General features: G+C 40.2%; 1 protein-coding gene across 1 annotated transcript; it reads right to left on the bottom strand.

The window, feature by feature from the left end:
* Window positions 1-6830: 6830 nt before the first annotated feature.
* mrps18b (mitochondrial ribosomal protein S18B) lies at window positions 6831-16430 on the bottom strand. The gene is made up of 7 exons (XM_002939462.5): window positions 16317-16430; window positions 11912-12023; window positions 10351-10448; window positions 8465-8533; window positions 7421-7487; window positions 7247-7306; window positions 6831-7161 (listed from the first exon to the last, which is right to left on the bottom strand). Exons 1-7 carry the CDS (start codon window positions 16374-16376, stop codon window positions 6959-6961), a joined length of 669 nt encoding a protein of 222 aa, XP_002939508.2. The 5' UTR covers window positions 16377-16430; the 3' UTR covers window positions 6831-6958.
* Window positions 16431-16473: the final 43 nt, after the last annotated feature.

Genomic DNA, 16473 nt, shown 5'->3' with positions numbered 1-16473 from the left:
AGAACAAGTAATGGCCTCCCCACATAAATTACACATCACTTTGCTACAGATAAATGCCTCATGACCCACTTCTCCACATTTAGAACATTGTTTAACTGCACAATGAGCAGCAAAGTGTCCATGGTTCCCACACCTAAAGCACCTTCATGGCTGCCCTACGTAAAAGATAACCCCCCTGTCTTTCCCTATGAAGAAAGTGTTTGGGAAGTGTACCTGGGTGTGGTTGCGCATCCAAAGCTTAACCGAGACTTTGAATGAACCATCCCATGCTTATTGTAACATCTCCGTAGGGGGGCGTTAACATCACAGTGACACCGTAACCAGAAAATATCTTCCATAACAATTTTTTTTTTGGGTTTAAAAACAATTGTGATGTGTTTCAGGGACTGTTTGGTTACAGGGAGCAACCTAAAGTGTTTCCACAAATCATTATTTTTCTTTAAGTTGTACTTAGTAAAGAAAGTATCTAAGTACTCGGGGAGTTTGAAACTGATATCGAACTCAAGGTCCCTTTGTTTTATTACTGCCCACCCCTGTTCATCCACTTTGAACTGCATGGATGCCTTAAGCAGTATGTCCACAACATAATCTCGGTCGGGACAATCGTCCGAAGGGCCCACCAATCTAAACTGTGCTGCATTCCTCCTGGTAGAAGTAGGCCCAGTAGAGACTGATGGAGTATTAGTAGCATCATGTCTCAAACAATTAGTGGACCAAGCATTTACTGCCAAAAGTGGGGCGGGTAAAGCCTGGGGTCTAGGCTCTGCTGCCTCATTCCCAACTGGTACTGACTGCTGGAGAGGGGCGACCTTGGGCCCAGATGAAGGTGGCTTAGATGGAATGGCTGCATTACTACTGCAAGGGTCTACACATGGTTTGCAAAAACAGTATACAAACACGGGAGCACTTACCGCTAAAAACACGTGTGCTACACGCAGACCAACTCCCAATGGCCCCAACTTTAGCAAAATATCCAAACAAGCGGAGCACCACGTGAAAAAATAAAAACAGTCTTTTATTTACTCACATTTTAAAAGCACATGTACATTTCAAGGACCTACGCTTAACGCGTTTCGTGGCTCCCGCCACTTCATCAGAAGCATAACCAGCCCTCAGAAGGAAAGAGATATTTATAACCCAAATAGCCACTCCAAATCAGTGGCAGGTAGAATCAGTAGATGCAATTAACCCTTACCTCCCACCTTTTATAAAACAACACAAAGTTACCCCCGGAGTATCATAAAATCAGAAACATTTCACCCATATACATATAGTTTATCAGTGCAGTTAGGAAGACCATATATACATAAATGTAAAAGAGAGGAAAAGATGTGTTTTTACTAGATGACATATCAATAGAAACAAGACAACTCCCATTCTCTATTCATGCCACCTTGATATTCTAGGGAATGAAGATTATATATCCAAAAAGCCTCTCTTTTTAACAATCTTTTCTCCAGGTCTCCCTTCCTAGCTTGTAAAGATACCTTATCAATTATCTGGAAGGTGAAAGAAACCTTCCCAGCATGCTTCTCTATAGTGTGTTTCGACACTGCAGATCTCAAGTCCCCTCTCTCTACAGCTGAGACATGTTCCAAAATTCTTATAGAGACATTACGTACAGTTTTCCCCACATATTGGGATCCACAGGAGCATGTTATTAAATAAACAACTTCCTTAGAGAGACAATTAAAATATTGTTTGATCTGAAACTCAGCCCCTGTATGTGTACTAATAAATTTTTTAGACACGTTTAGAAAATGGCATGCCTTGCATCTCTTTCTACCACAGCGATAATTGCCAGTATAGTTCAACCAAGGTATGGTTCTCTTTTTAGAAGTATATAAACTCGGGGAAAGCCAGGATGTCATATCTCAACCTTTTCTATATACAAAAGATGGTTCCTTATCCAATATTTTAGCTAAAATGGGATCCTGCAAAAGAATACCCCAATATTTACAAATACTTTTATGTATCAAATGAGCATTTTTACTGTAAACCATAGAGAATCGAGTCTTAGATTTCTCCTTGCCATTTACATTCTGTGTATCTGACCTTTTAGGTCTGAGAAGGGTACTTCTATCACTACTAACAGCCCTCTCATAGGCTGCCTTAATAACACCCGGTGTGTAACCTCTCTCCAGGAAACGATCCCATAGTGCCATCGCCTGCCGCTGGAAGGCATCCCAGGTGGAACAGATCCGCCGAAGGCGCAGAAACTGGCCAACTGGGATGCCCCCCAGACAGCTAGCCGGATGAGCACTTTTTGAATGTAACAATGTATTACGAGTAATAGGCTTCCTGAAGAGATCACAGTGTATTAGTCCATCCTGAATAGAAAAATTGACATCAAGAAAAGAAATACAGACCTTATTAGTCTCATAAGTAAAAGAAATACCACTAACACGTTCATTACAGTAAGCAACAAAATGTGAAAATGTGTCGTCATCCCCATCCCAAACACCAATACAGTCATCGATATAACGAAAAAAAAGAAAAAATCCGAGAACGGAAAGGGTTCTGATCTCCAAAGATGTAGAGCCGCTCAAACCACCCCATAAAGAGGTTGGCATAAGTTGGTGCAAACGAAGCACCCATTGCGGCTCCACACCTCTGGAGATAAAATTTACCATCAAACAAAAAATAATTAGACTTCAAAAGAAAATCCACTGCCTGTAAAATAAAATCAGATTGTGCTTTAGGAAAAATACGCTCCTTATCCAACCAGTACCCAATAGCCTGAAGCCCCAAAGAATGGTCAATAGAGGAGTAGAGGGATACTACATCCATGGTAAACCATCGATAACTAGGCTTCCATTTCAAATGCTGTATCTGATTAATGCACATCGTAGTGTCTCTTATATAAGATGGAAGTGATTCCACCAGAGGGCGTAATAATCTATCTATATAACAGGACAAATTCTCACTTAGTGATCCAATACTGGCTACAATAGGACGTCCCTTTACATTATCTAAGGATTTGTGAACCTTGGGCAAAACATGGAAAACTGGATTCTCACATTTCAACATTTCTACTTCTTTGGTAGTCAACACACCATTAGAAAAGCCTTCAGACAGCAAATCTGCTAAGACAGACTTAAAACCTTCCGTAGGGTCTCTTTTCAATAAAGTGTAAGTCTCTACATCAGTCAACTGCCTCATAACCTCCGCTACGTAGGCAGGAGTATCTAACACAACCACAGATCCCCCTTTGTCTGCCTTTTTGATAATAATCGTATCGTCACGACTTAAAGCATGTAAAGCTTTGTATTCTCCTGGTGTCAGATTACCATATTTAGACTTATTTTTGCCAAGATTACTGCCCAAAGCTTCAATATCGTTCTGCACTAACTTATGAAACATTATTAGTTGTTGACTTTTAGCCTGTATTGGATAAAACTCTGAGTTCTTTTTCATCCCCGAGACTGTTACTAGCTTATGGGGATACTCGCCACTAGAGATAGAGCCCTCAGCTTCTAAGTCTTGTAAATCGGACAAGGCACAGAAGTCCCGAAAGTCATCAAGAGCCACCTGCATACCTGTGCCCTCAGAGACATCAATTAAAGATTGTCCCACACCTAGAGATTCCTGAGATAGTGAATCAGCCATATCAACATTATTATGTACTCCTGAAGCTTTCATATTATCTTGATTAGCAAAATGACGTTTCACAGTTAGCAATCGTATAAACTTATTCAGGTCTAGAATTATAGAAAAAATGTCTAATTTTTCATCAGGAATAAAGTTAAGACCTTTCGATAACAAATTGCTTTCATCTAGTGAAAGAGACCTAGATGAAAGGTTTATCACATTAGAGGATGACCTCAAACTCCGAGCGTCCCCCTCTACATCCAGATGTTTAGCTGTAATCAAATCAGAATCATTACGGGATAAGGGAACTCCAATATTCCCCTCAAGAGTCAAGTTTGTATAACAAGTCACTGTAGGGTATGGTATAGGAGGTACCGTCATTAGTGCATCAGGGCCTGGTAAGGATGTAGGCACTACTGGCCCCTCATAAGTATCCTTGATTTGTAATGGTTTTACCACCGTGGCGGTCTCCTGTTCCTTGCTCACCGTTTTATATACCCTTGCTGACTGACCGCGTCGTCCACCTCGCCTCTGGTGCTGCGATAACTGTAGGGTCTTGGAGGTTCCTTTTTCGGTGTCGACACGTTTCCTCTTTTGCCTGACCGTATATTGGACTCCTGACCTTCGTCCGGATCGCTCCCAGATAGATCTGGATCGGACATTAAAAAAGAGGAAGGGGAGACTGAGCGTGACTCCTGGGCACCATGAGGCCTCCCGTCATGCTCCACAAATTGGACTGACTTACTTGACTTTAGTATGGGGTGTGGCAAACCCCCACGTCTCTTATTAACTCTTCCAGAATATCTCTGGGAAAAAGAAGTATCATAATTATGCGTATTCCACATGTATACAGTATCATTCTCATAATCCCGTTTATCTCTTAGAAATTTCTCCCTTTTAGCATTTTTTACTACGAACTCATACTGTTTCACTTGCTCAGTAATTTTATCTAGGAGTGTTGCGTCATGCGCGTCTACATATGGACGAGCATTCTGATGTAAGTCAGCAATTTCTTTTTGTACAATATCAAGTTCCTTCCTGTCATAAGACAAGATAAGCTCCATAATTTCATAGAGCAATCAGTTAATACCAAATTCCATGCAGTAACAAAGTCCCGTGGCACATCAGAAAAAGAGGGGAATTTTTTAATCCTAAGGCCCCGAGGTATGCGATTACATTTTATATAGTTCTTCAAGGAACAAACATCCCACCATAGACGTGCCTCCCTTTTCATTTTGCGCTCCATATTACGACCCAAATAGGTCATATCCATATTAGGATCCTCCAGTATATAGTCTCCAGCTAGCGTCTCCGAGAAAACGGCCTCTGCTTGTCGCATACGCAGTTGATCCGCCATCCTCGCGATATTTCCGGATCCTCCGGGTAACGAAATCACGTACAGGTGCACTGACGTCCAATGAATAGTCAAAAAATCCAAAATAATATAAGCGGGTGCTACTAACCGTGCATAGGAGAAGAGAATTGCAAAAACAGTATACAAACACGGGAGCACTTACCGCTAAAAACACGTGTGCTACACGCAGACCAACTCCCAATGGCCCCAACTTTAGCAAAATATCCAAACAAGCGGAGCACCACGTGAAAAAACACATGGTTTGGAAGAAGGCTGTGAATTTGGCTGAACCTGTGAGCGCCTCACCCTTTGCTGCTTCACTTTTTCCCTGTCCTCCCTCTCCTTTCTCAGAACATATGCATGCACTAGGCGCACAGTGTCATTGTCATAGGCCTCTCGCTTTTCCCTGTGTCTCCTAGCTGTCTCATTCTCCTGTGCCTCTTCCTCCTCCATAACAGGTGGCTCATAGGAGTAGCAGACATCCTCATTCTCTAGGGAGGGAGGGGGAACTCTTTGAAGCAAACGGCAAGCTGAATCCTCCCAGTTTATGAAGTAGTCCTTTTGACAGATTGAGAAGCTAGTCAGGCTGCCAGACAGTCGGGTTCAGGATTTTCAGTAAAATTTATGTAGAGAAGCAGGACTTTTAGGAAAAAAAATCAACATGACCTATAGGTAGGTTTGGAAGTAGGTTCATATTTTTATAAGAAATTTTTTGGGGTCAGTATCACTCTAAGCAGCTAAATGGAGTTAAAACGGAGCTCCTTCATTCCGTAATCCCAGCTACAAGTTCCTGGTAGCATTAGACAACAAAGATGCAAACCTTCACATTCCCATTTTTCCTAAACATTTCTACGATTTGCCTTCCAATTCACTTTGTTATGCTTTGAACTTACTTTAGCCCCCAGGGTATTTACAAAAGTGATGGCAGCAGCAGCCATTGCACTCAGATCCCAAGGGGTTTCCATATCGCCCTATTTAGAGGACATTCTGCTCAAAGCACCTTCCTTCACAGTCCCTGAATTACTGCTAACCATGGTCATGGACACTCTGACCAGTCTTGGCAGGTCCAAGTCCCACCTGACCCTCACATCGAATGCCCTTTACAGGGAAGATATTGGACACAGTCGCTCAGCTCACGGACGCCAATCACCACAGCTGGGGAGTGGTACGATCATGGACAACTCCACCACAGTAGCCAATCTAAACCATCAAGGAGGCACAAAATGTCAACAAGCCCTCAGGGAAGTCAGATGAATTCTGACCATTTCATTTGTAGCATCTGACACTTAATTCGGCAGAAAGGTGTTACAAGCCATAGTGCTTTGGGCAAGTCAGCCTCGCTTCTGTCCACCCTAGTTACGTGGGACAGCTTTGGCATGTCCCCAAGGTCCCTGTGTCCCCAGACACCTGTAAGAGAAGAGGGGATTTTGCAATACTCACAGTGAAATTAAAAAATTAAAAGTTTATTTTAAAAGAGTAGTTCAGTTTTGCCTATGCCGCCATAGCTGTCATTATTACTTCCAATAGTCCTCCATAATGATATAATGCTCTTAGCAGAAGCCAGCATATGAGCTTGTGGACCAGGCCAGCTAGAAACAGTAACTAATTAATTTCTATAGGTGGCAGCAACTTTGAGTTTTATAACAACCTGCACATGTTTAAATTATTTCAGCTTCCCAGTACAGGATTCTTGTTTAAAGGTTAAACTTCTGTTTCCCCCCAGTCAAATCTGACAAATCGACCTGCCCTCAATACCAAGAAGTGTCTGGGGGTTAAATATTTTCTACTGCAGACTATTTGACATTTCCAGGAATACTTGGTTTGTTACAACATAGTTTAGTGCGCAAGTAAAATTGGCCTTCCGTGAAACAATAATTAAGCATAGTTTCTAAAGCATGAAGGTTTATTACAAAAAACCTCTGTTCAAAAAAGTTGCAACTTCCATCGAGGGTCAGATTTCAGGATAATGTCTGTGACAAAGAACTGCCAGAGTATGAATATAACTAAGTGCATTCATTTATTGGCCATCATCTCTTTCAGGTATGGTTTATAAAGCTTCTGCAACCTTGCTACTTCTTTGGGGTTTGGCTCCTGCCACTCATACCAGGTGTACCAAGGTCCTGCTTTAGGTGAAGGTGTGTTAGAAACTGCACCATGTATATTTAAGTAGTCTTCGTGAGGCAGAACTATATAGGGAACATGAGCAGGAAGAAGTCCTTAAAAAAAAAAAAAGGAAAACAGGGATGAGACAATTGTCAAGAAAGTAATACACAGCTAATGATTTGCTTTAAACCTACTTACCATGATCTGTTGCCTCTGTAATAGCTTTCACCAAGGCCTTCTGCTGTTTCATACACACACCTAGGAATCAACAAGACAGCATTGTTGTAACACTAAACATAACTATTGGTTTGTTCCTTCTTTTGCAGGTTGTCAGATATAAACATAATCTATGAACCTGCTGTAAACACATACCTGTCTTTGTTGGATCATACACTGTTCCTGTATGGGGACATATAAACTGTTGAAGTAATTTCACATTCTGTAAGAAGAAAAAAAAATCCATTACTATAAACAGGCTTTCATTTATGTGTTTTTGCCCTGTTGCTAAACCTGAGCAGGATGCAATCACCCACCCTCACGTGGCACAGTTATAAATAGTTAAGCATTAGCTCAGTGTCTTGAAAAGGTTAAATACCTAGTTCCGGGAAATAAATACCATTTGGCGGCCCAAACACCCATCCTTGCCTGGCACTGCTTTTCACTAAAACACAATGCCTTTACTACTGCAGTTTATCAATACTTTGGTGGTCAAAATGGCTAGCCTATGGCTAGTGTGCCATAGGCTTAAGGGTCTCAAACTTTACACTCACTACTTATTTCTTATCTGTGGTCAATGAATGCTCGCTGGAGTCTAACAACAGTTGGAAATTTACACTACACTACACACGTGTAGCCTATTAAGATATTAAATTAATTCTCCTCAAAAATGGCATTCGCAAAGTAAGACCCCAATCCTTTTCTTTAACGGTTAGTTCACCTATAAATATTATGGAGATAATGATACTCTGAGACAATTTGCAGTTGGTCTTCATTTTGTATGTTTTTTTAGGTTTTTGTTTAGCAGCTCTCGAGTTTAGTATTTCTGGTTGCTAGGATCTTATTTACCCTAGCAACCAAGCAGTGGTTTGAATGAGAGACTGGGATATGCTTAGGAGAGGCCTGAATAGAATAAAAAGCAACAAAAACAATAAAATTGTAGCCTAACAAAGAAATTTTGTGGCTACTGGAGTCATATCCAGTCAGTAACCCATATCAGATAGCTGAAAAGAGGCAGAAGAGGAGAGCAAATAATTCAAAAACTAAGAAATAAGAAACAAATAATGAATATCAGTTGCAAAGAATAGGGCATTCTATAACATACTAAAAGTATACAACCCACATACTATTGTTGGCATTATTTAAATAGAGAATATTTGTAAAGCAGCTATGTAATTCTAATAAATACATGTTACACACCCTATAATTCAATCCAAGTTTCTGGTCCCGACAGATTGGGCACGGATTTCCACAAGTCTTTCCTCCTCTCTGTAATACATGACATGAAGTAGAACACATGAAAAACAGTTTATATGAGGCATGCTTTGTCTTCATGAAATGAAGGTTCTCAGTGACCATCTTCCCACCCAAGGGAGCAGGCAGTTTTGGTTCAAAAACCTTAGGGCCCCTGTGTGCAGTGGTCCTGCATATTGTATATTTAATGTCACCACAAATTATTTATTTAGATGCTGAATGTAACAAAACTTTTCAGGGACATTCCCTATATCTAGGGGAAGGTCAACGATAACATTTGATACACTAAAGTTTGTTCCCTCCGTTCAACAATGAGCCACTGTTTTGACTAAATAAATCAAATTCAAGGTTCCATAGGCATTTCAGCATGCATCACAACATGTACCAAAACATCCATAATATTGTAGAACTCAACAGGCCATTTTGGCAAAGGACATAAGATATGTACCTAGAAGATTTCAAAGGTGCTGAGATCAATGTTGCCATCTCTACCCAAAATGACACCTTCCATCGACCATATTGCACAATTTGAAAGTATGAGGATTACACAGGAGCACATTGGGGCAACAAAGAAAAATTCTAGGGCAACCTAGAATTACAGGTATAGGATCCATTATCCAGAAGCAATCTAAATAACAGGTCCCCTAAGTGTAGTCTGCAATACTATGGCAATCAAGTGGGCAAGTTTGTGATTCTAGGGTAAACAATAGCAATGTTAAACTCAGCATGTTTTTTCCTTTGCCACAACACCTTGCTGACAGTTCTACAATATTATAGAATAGCACATTCTGATTAGTAAGGTTGGAAAGTGTGTGATGGCAGACTGAAATGCAGTTCCTTTAAAAACTATTTGTTCTTTGCAACAATGCAATTCAGTGTAATCCTCCAAAACAATAGTGTGTTGCATTTAATGGGTCAAATGGCAGGCATGTGATTTTTGGGGTAAAAAAGATGGAAACATTAAGCTCAGCACCTTTTATTGTCCTTTGTGACATTCTATAATATCATATAACAGAGGGCACTGTGATTTTTGGGTAAACAGAAGAAGCATTAAGGTTAAATGTTTTACAGCATTTGTTCATACACTATGGATCCTAAAATCTGATTTGAATGACTACTTGTACAACATTATTTGTTATATTATGTTTGTGAGTATAGACAAGACATACTTTATTATCAAGCATTCCTGTTTTTATCCTGAAAATGTGTGGAGACTTCCTGTATTTATTTGGCTCATATATCTCCCAAATCTGGTGAGTAGGCAATCTTCCCAGAGTTCTGGTATTGCACTGCACTTTCACTATTTGGTTTTATGTAAGGAAATTTCTTACGTGCACTGAAATGAAAGATTGATTGTCTTATAAATTCTGCACCAGGAGAATTATTTAGCGATTTCCTAGGGTCTTTAAAGGCGGCCATATATGTCTGAAAGGTTAGTGGGCACCGAACGATAGCACATCTAGCGATTTTTCTAAGACAGAAGATTGATCAGCAAGTTTGAAAGTTTTCATTGTTACCAATGAAATGTGCCTATTGTCCAATTGTTTGCAGGACCAAGCAGGTAGTTTTCCTAGCTTCAACTAGATGATATCACTTGAAATGGTTTTTGTTGGACGTATGGACAAATCCTGTTTTTAAATGATCGTTTCAGGATAAGCTTGGTCCTACGATAACGAAAAGATCTTTTAAAAATCTTAATGTGAATGGCCAGCTTTACTGTAGCCTAAGAAGCTCAAGAGTAAAATCAGGAGGAAAGAAATAAAATAAACAAGAAAAAAATCAGATGAAAAAAGATGGAATAATGGCAGGAAAAAAATGTACATTATACTTACGACACAGGTTTTACGGGTTTTTTGTGGTGGAATAGGCCCTTTATGGTTTCGTCTGTAATCGGCCCATACAGATTTTTGACCATACTGCTGTAAATATTCTGAAGGAAGCAGAAGTAAAAATAATAAAAAAAATTAAAAAGTGTCATTTATAGGCAAAAGCTATTTGTAGACACCGCCAAGCACATTATTAATTTCCAATAAAATGCAATCAAAAGCAAATTGTTATCCATTTAGTATGCATCAAAACCATGAAAACTGCAAATATGCTATCTATGTCATGTAGAAGTCAGTGGGAGCTGACCAAGGCAATTTTTTGTGGTCCTTTTACTTCAAGGTATTCAAGTTCTTCATATTTTTGGGGGTGCTATTTAAGTGATGCAAAATTCATGATTCGTGGTTTTCAGGTTTGTAATAAGAAAATATTTGTGGTTTTCTCATTTGAGATTAGTTGTGGTAAAAAAAAACCTCTAAAACTGCACAATCTCAAATTTTGATAAAGCTGCCTCCACGTGATATTTCCAAGTAAGGAAACTAGGATGGGACCTTAAAACATTAGAACAGTGCAGTGCCCACATTTTACTACATTAAATCTGCTCTTTGGCCACAGAGTTGCCAGGTTCACTCTACTGTGCGAATAGGAATCTATGCTCTGGATGCCAAAAAGACCTAAGCAAAATGTAGGAGCAGCAATTAGACAGTTCTACCACTAGCCAGAGCAGTTTTCCCAGAACAGAATCTAGCAATTTATTTCATTGGGGGTGCAACTTCCTATTTAAAGTAGAAGGAAGGCTCAGTATCCTAAAGGGGTGAAGCTTCACGATAGATTAAGAAGTAACTGATTTCTGCAGCATGGTTCAGCTTCTATCTCGGAAAGGACATCAGATTCAGCGTAGGCAGAGGTATGTTATTTTGGGGGCTGTTAACAGTTGTTTTAGGAACTTAAAAATAAAAAGGGGAGGAGTTATAAGTTGCGGAAGACCCCTTATCGACAAAACCTAGCATTCTGGATAACAGGTCCCTTTTTGAGTAAACAAGTTGCTTGAGCGTGATTTTTGGGAAAATTGGCAGCAATTTACAAACAAAGTAAATTCCCCTACCAGGTGAAAAAGTTTAATATAAAATTATTTAATAGCAAAAAAAATAAATAAATAAAAAGGGGAACCAACCTTTAAGCCTTATGCAATTCTTGTGCCATAAAGCTCTGACAAAGTATTTCAGTAAGTGCATAGTGCCGCTACATACACCTTACATTTAGTCAAATGGAAAACCCATGCCAGGGCTGGTACTCATTTATTTTAGCCAAAAAAAAACTAAACAAAGCACTATATTGGTTAAACTATTGCAAAGGAAAAAATTACTTTGTTACTTATGATGATGTTACTTTTGCAAAAAGATGAACATCATCATACTGAAATAAGAAACTTTCTAAATATAAAAATTATCTACTGTTTCTCAAATAGTGAATTAAAACTTGATTATCTCCCTCTCAGCATCTGTTTTTCATCATACAGGCGTTGGATGTAGCAATAACACAAATTTTATTAACTATGTAAATCCGCACCTTCACTATTCATATATTCCCAAGGCTGGTCTTTATAGCGAGAACTTGCATCAAAGGAGTCTGCAAGACATGCAAGTTGGCGACTGCACAAGGGCAAAGTGGGAACAGGAGCCTGAAAAGACACAGTAAATAGGCCAATAACACATAAACATATTGAAGATATTATGTGTGTCTGGAATACAAAATCTCCCCATACCATAAGCCTTAAAATGCCACAAGTATCCCATGGACTCTGTGCCGGTAAAAAAATTGAATTACGTAACTGCATTTAAATGCAGGAGAAGGTAATTCTGCACAATTATGCAATTCAAATGTTTTACCTTTAAAAATTCAGATTAATTTTAATACAGTGTTATTTTCTGAAGTTTTGTCACCAGCGGTGGGGAAGATTTAGCACCAGCAACAAAACATGTTGTGTGCCACTACACTAAATTGATTTTTTTTTCCCCAGGCTGGTGCTCCTCTTTGGAAAGAAAATGCTCTAACCTTGGGGTCTTTCTACAGCAGCACCACCATCTTACCCAAGGATTGGGATGGGGGGGGGGGGACCACGATTGTGTCACATTTTTTTAAGCCATAAAAGTGCATCAATGGCAGATGTCTCTTTTACAAATGGAACATATTTCTTTGCTTCATCGTTAAAGAGGGTTTTGACGCTGGTTTTCATGCAACAATACAAAAAAATTGTGGAATTCACCTTTCCCACCCCACCTTTTTCAATTCAGACTTTTTTGATAAATGACTAACACTTGTGGAAATGAGTTTAGTTGTGGGTTTTAATGTTAATAAATCCCCCCTTTACTCAACACTTGGAATCATTGGGAAAAGAGTAAAATGGAGGTGCAGTGCTGCTATAGGAAGATCCCTGTGCCCACACAATTTTTTTCCAAAAAGGAGCAGCAGCCCAGGATAAAAAAAAAATAAGTTTAGATATTTGCCTCAGGTGACAGTGCCCTGCAAGTTACCAGGGGTAGTAAAAAGCTGCTCCTGGTAACTTTAATGGCTGAATTTCTGGTTTTAAAACCATAACTTTGGCTCTTCTAGTACAAAGAGCGCAATTGTGAAAATCACAAAAGACGCATTTAAGCTAGAATCACCCCGAGGAGAAATAGCGGAAAATGCAATTAAAGTAAAATGTTATTGCTGCAACATTTTAAATGGAGTACACATAATCAAGAGACCACCAACCTGTTATATGTATCTGATTAGGGCCAGAACTAGGCTGGCACAGCAGGCAGCTGCCTAGGGCGCAAGTTGCAAAAGGGTCCTTAAGTTTAGCATGAGGTGCATTGCCCTTGATCAATCGGGCAAATGACTAGTGGGAGGAGGTATGTGGTGGAGAGGAAAAGGGGGTTCCTGCAATCAGAGGTAGCAGCGTGGGCTTTGCAAGTGACCGCCAGCAGGGGGTGGTAAGGCTGAGCCGCTGGGCACCAATAAAATTAGGTCCAGTGCTGGATCTAAATCAATCTAAACAAACTCTTGGAAGTAAAATTGCCCCAATTAGATTGTTTGGCATTTGGAAATATATTACATGGTAACTAAAAAGTGATTAATTAACAAGTGTAACTATCTTAAATACCATAAACAATTATTACATGTGGTTATCTATAAAGTTTCCTGTAGCAAGGCCACTAATCATATTTTAATAGGTTTCATTTGCTGAACAGAAGTAGGGTTGCCACCACACCCCTTTAATACTGGTCACATATTGAATCCCTATCTTGCATAGCTAATTAGCAAATAATTAAGATACAGTCATGGCCAAAATTGTTGGCACCCCAGAAATTTTTCCATAAAATCAAGTATTTCTCACAAAAAAGTATTGCAGTAACACATGTTTTGCTATACACATGTTTATTCCCTTTGTGTGTATTGGAACAGAACAAAAAAGGGAGGAAAAAAAGCAAATTGGACATAATCACACAAAACTCCAAAAATGGGCTGGACAAAATTATTGGCACCTTTTCAAAATTGTGGATAAATAAGATTATTTCAAACATGTGATGCTCCTTTAAACTCACCTGGGGCAAGTAACAGGTGTGGGCAATATAAAAATCACACCTGAAAGCAGACAAAAAGGAGAGAAGGTCACTTAGTCTTTGCATTGTGTGTCTGTGTGTGCCACACTAAGCATGGACAACAGAAAGAGGAGAAGAAAACTGTCTGAGGACTTGAGAACCAAAACTGTGGAACAATATCAAATCTCAAGGTTACAAGTCCATCTCCAGAGATCTAGATTTGCCTTTGTCCACAGTGCGCAACATTATCAAGAAGTTTGCAACCCATGGTACTGTAGCTAATCTACCTGGGCGTGGACGGAAGAGAAAAATTGATGAAAGGCTGCAACGCAGGACAGTCCGGATGGTGGATAAGCAGCCCCAAACAACTTCCAAAGAAATTCAAGCTGTCCTGCAGGCTCAGGGAGCATCAGTGTCAGCGCGAACTATCCGTCGACATTTAAATGAAATTAAACACTATAGCAGGAAACCCAGGAGGACCCCACTGCTGACACAGAGACATAAAAAAGCAAGACTACAGTTTGCCAAAATGTACTTGAGTAAGCCACAATCCTTCTGGGAAAACGTATTGTGGACAGATGAGACCAAGATAGAGCTTTTTGGTAAAGCACATCATTCTACTCTTTACCGAAAATGGAATGAGGCCTACAAAGAAAAGAACACAGTACCTACAGTGAAATATGGTGGAGGTTCAATGATGTTTTGGGGTTGTTTTGCTGCCTCTGGCACTGGGTGCCTTAAATGTGTGCAAGGCATCATGAAATCTGAGGATTACCAAAGGATTTTGGGTCGCACTGTAGAGCCCAGTGTCAGAAAGCTGGGTTTGCGCCCGAAATCGTGGGTCTTCCAGCAGGACAATGACCCCAAACATACATCAAAAAGCACCGAGAAATGGATGGCAACAAAGCGCTGGAGAGTTCTGAACTGGTCAGCAATGAGTCCAGATCTAAATGCCACTGAACATCTGTGGAGAGATCTTAAAATTGCTGTTGGGAAATGGAGCCTTTTCAACAGGGGCGGGCCAAGCCGCCCGGGCGCCCTAGGCAACCCGGTCGACCAACTCCGCCCACCTCCCCGCCCGCCCCCCGAACGGCGCATGCGCGCCAAAGCACAGGAGAAGGCGCAGGGGGGGGGGGCGGAGCGATTAGATCTGTCATTGCCTCCGCCGCTAATGACAAGTAGCACTAGGGGTAGGCAGGAGAGGCTCCTGCCTGGCGCCCCTTAATCGTTGCGCCCTAGGCAGCTGCCTCTTCTGCCTATCCCTAGTTCCGGCCCTGCTTTTCAAAAAGAGAGACCTGGAGCAGTTTGCAAAGGAAGAGTGGTCCAAATTTCCCAGTGAGAGGTGTAAGAAGCTTATTGATGGTTATAGGAAGCGACTGATTTCAGTTATTTTTTCCAAAGGGTGTGCAACCAAATATCAAGTTAAGGGTGCCAATAATTTTGTCCAGCCCATTTTTTAAGTTTTGTGTGACATTATGTCCAATTTGCTTTTTTTCCCTCCCTTTTTTGTTCTGTTCCAATACACACAAAGGGAATAAACATGTGTATAGCAAAACATGTGTTACTGCAATACTTTTCTGTGATAAATACTTGATTCTCTGGAAATATTTCTGGGGTGCCAACAATTTTGGCCATGACTGTACATGCTGCATGGATGCACATTAATTTAGCTCAGTCAGTAGATAGCATCTAAATGACTTATTAATGAGCCATGCAGAATGTGGATTCAATATGTGATCTCTATTAAAGAGGAGAGGAGACAAATCTAAACAGAAATGATAAAGAACATATGCACTCTGTTAAAAAGATTTCTCACTGTTCCTGCTTTATTCTGTGGAAATGTTCGTCTGAGCATGCATAAGACTTTATGGGCAGTATTCCTTTCTATTAGGTCTCTTATCACACAGCACTTAATCCCTGTATATTTACTGTAACTACTTTTCTACACTGTAAAATTGTACAGTGGTGTGTATACTAGCAGGACTGTTACTAAAGTTATACATACATGCAAAATGTATCTAAGGCAATTCACGTTGCCATCTAACTAAAACAAAACTGACACCTATGACCCTAAAAGGGATACGGTAAACACTAATCTACCTTACGTATATTCGGATATTAGAGAAAATAATAGCCACAGCCCTACACATATGCGTGCAGTGTTATGTGCAAGTTCAGCTGGAACATCTGTTCCGCCTGCTAACAAGGGCACCCACAAACCGTGTTGCTTCTGCATGCAGGCACCACCATTTTACAGCATATCTACAGCGACAGTAACGATTGATGGGTTACTAAATCTTAAAATAATTACCTTAAGACAGCCAACATATTTAGTCTATACATCTGTCACTTCTCTTTAGTTATAACGTCTCCCTAAATGTTATTACCTTACACCATAGCGCCTTCTTGATTGTAGATATCCCTAGACCACCCAACCAAGTAGCCATTTTACTAGAAGGTGATGTAGAACGGGCACCTTGTCGTTTACGTCATGAAAATATCAACCAATCACTTAGCCCCATTTTTTTCTTTCAGCATGCTGCT

Source organism: Xenopus tropicalis, chromosome 8, assembly GCF_000004195.4.
Source record: "Xenopus tropicalis strain Nigerian chromosome 8, UCB_Xtro_10.0, whole genome shotgun sequence".
NCBI classification, from domain to species: Eukaryota; Metazoa; Chordata; class Amphibia; order Anura; family Pipidae; genus Xenopus; species Xenopus tropicalis.
Note: the sequence above shows the minus strand (reverse complement) of the source record. Positions and strands in the feature narration are given on the sequence as shown.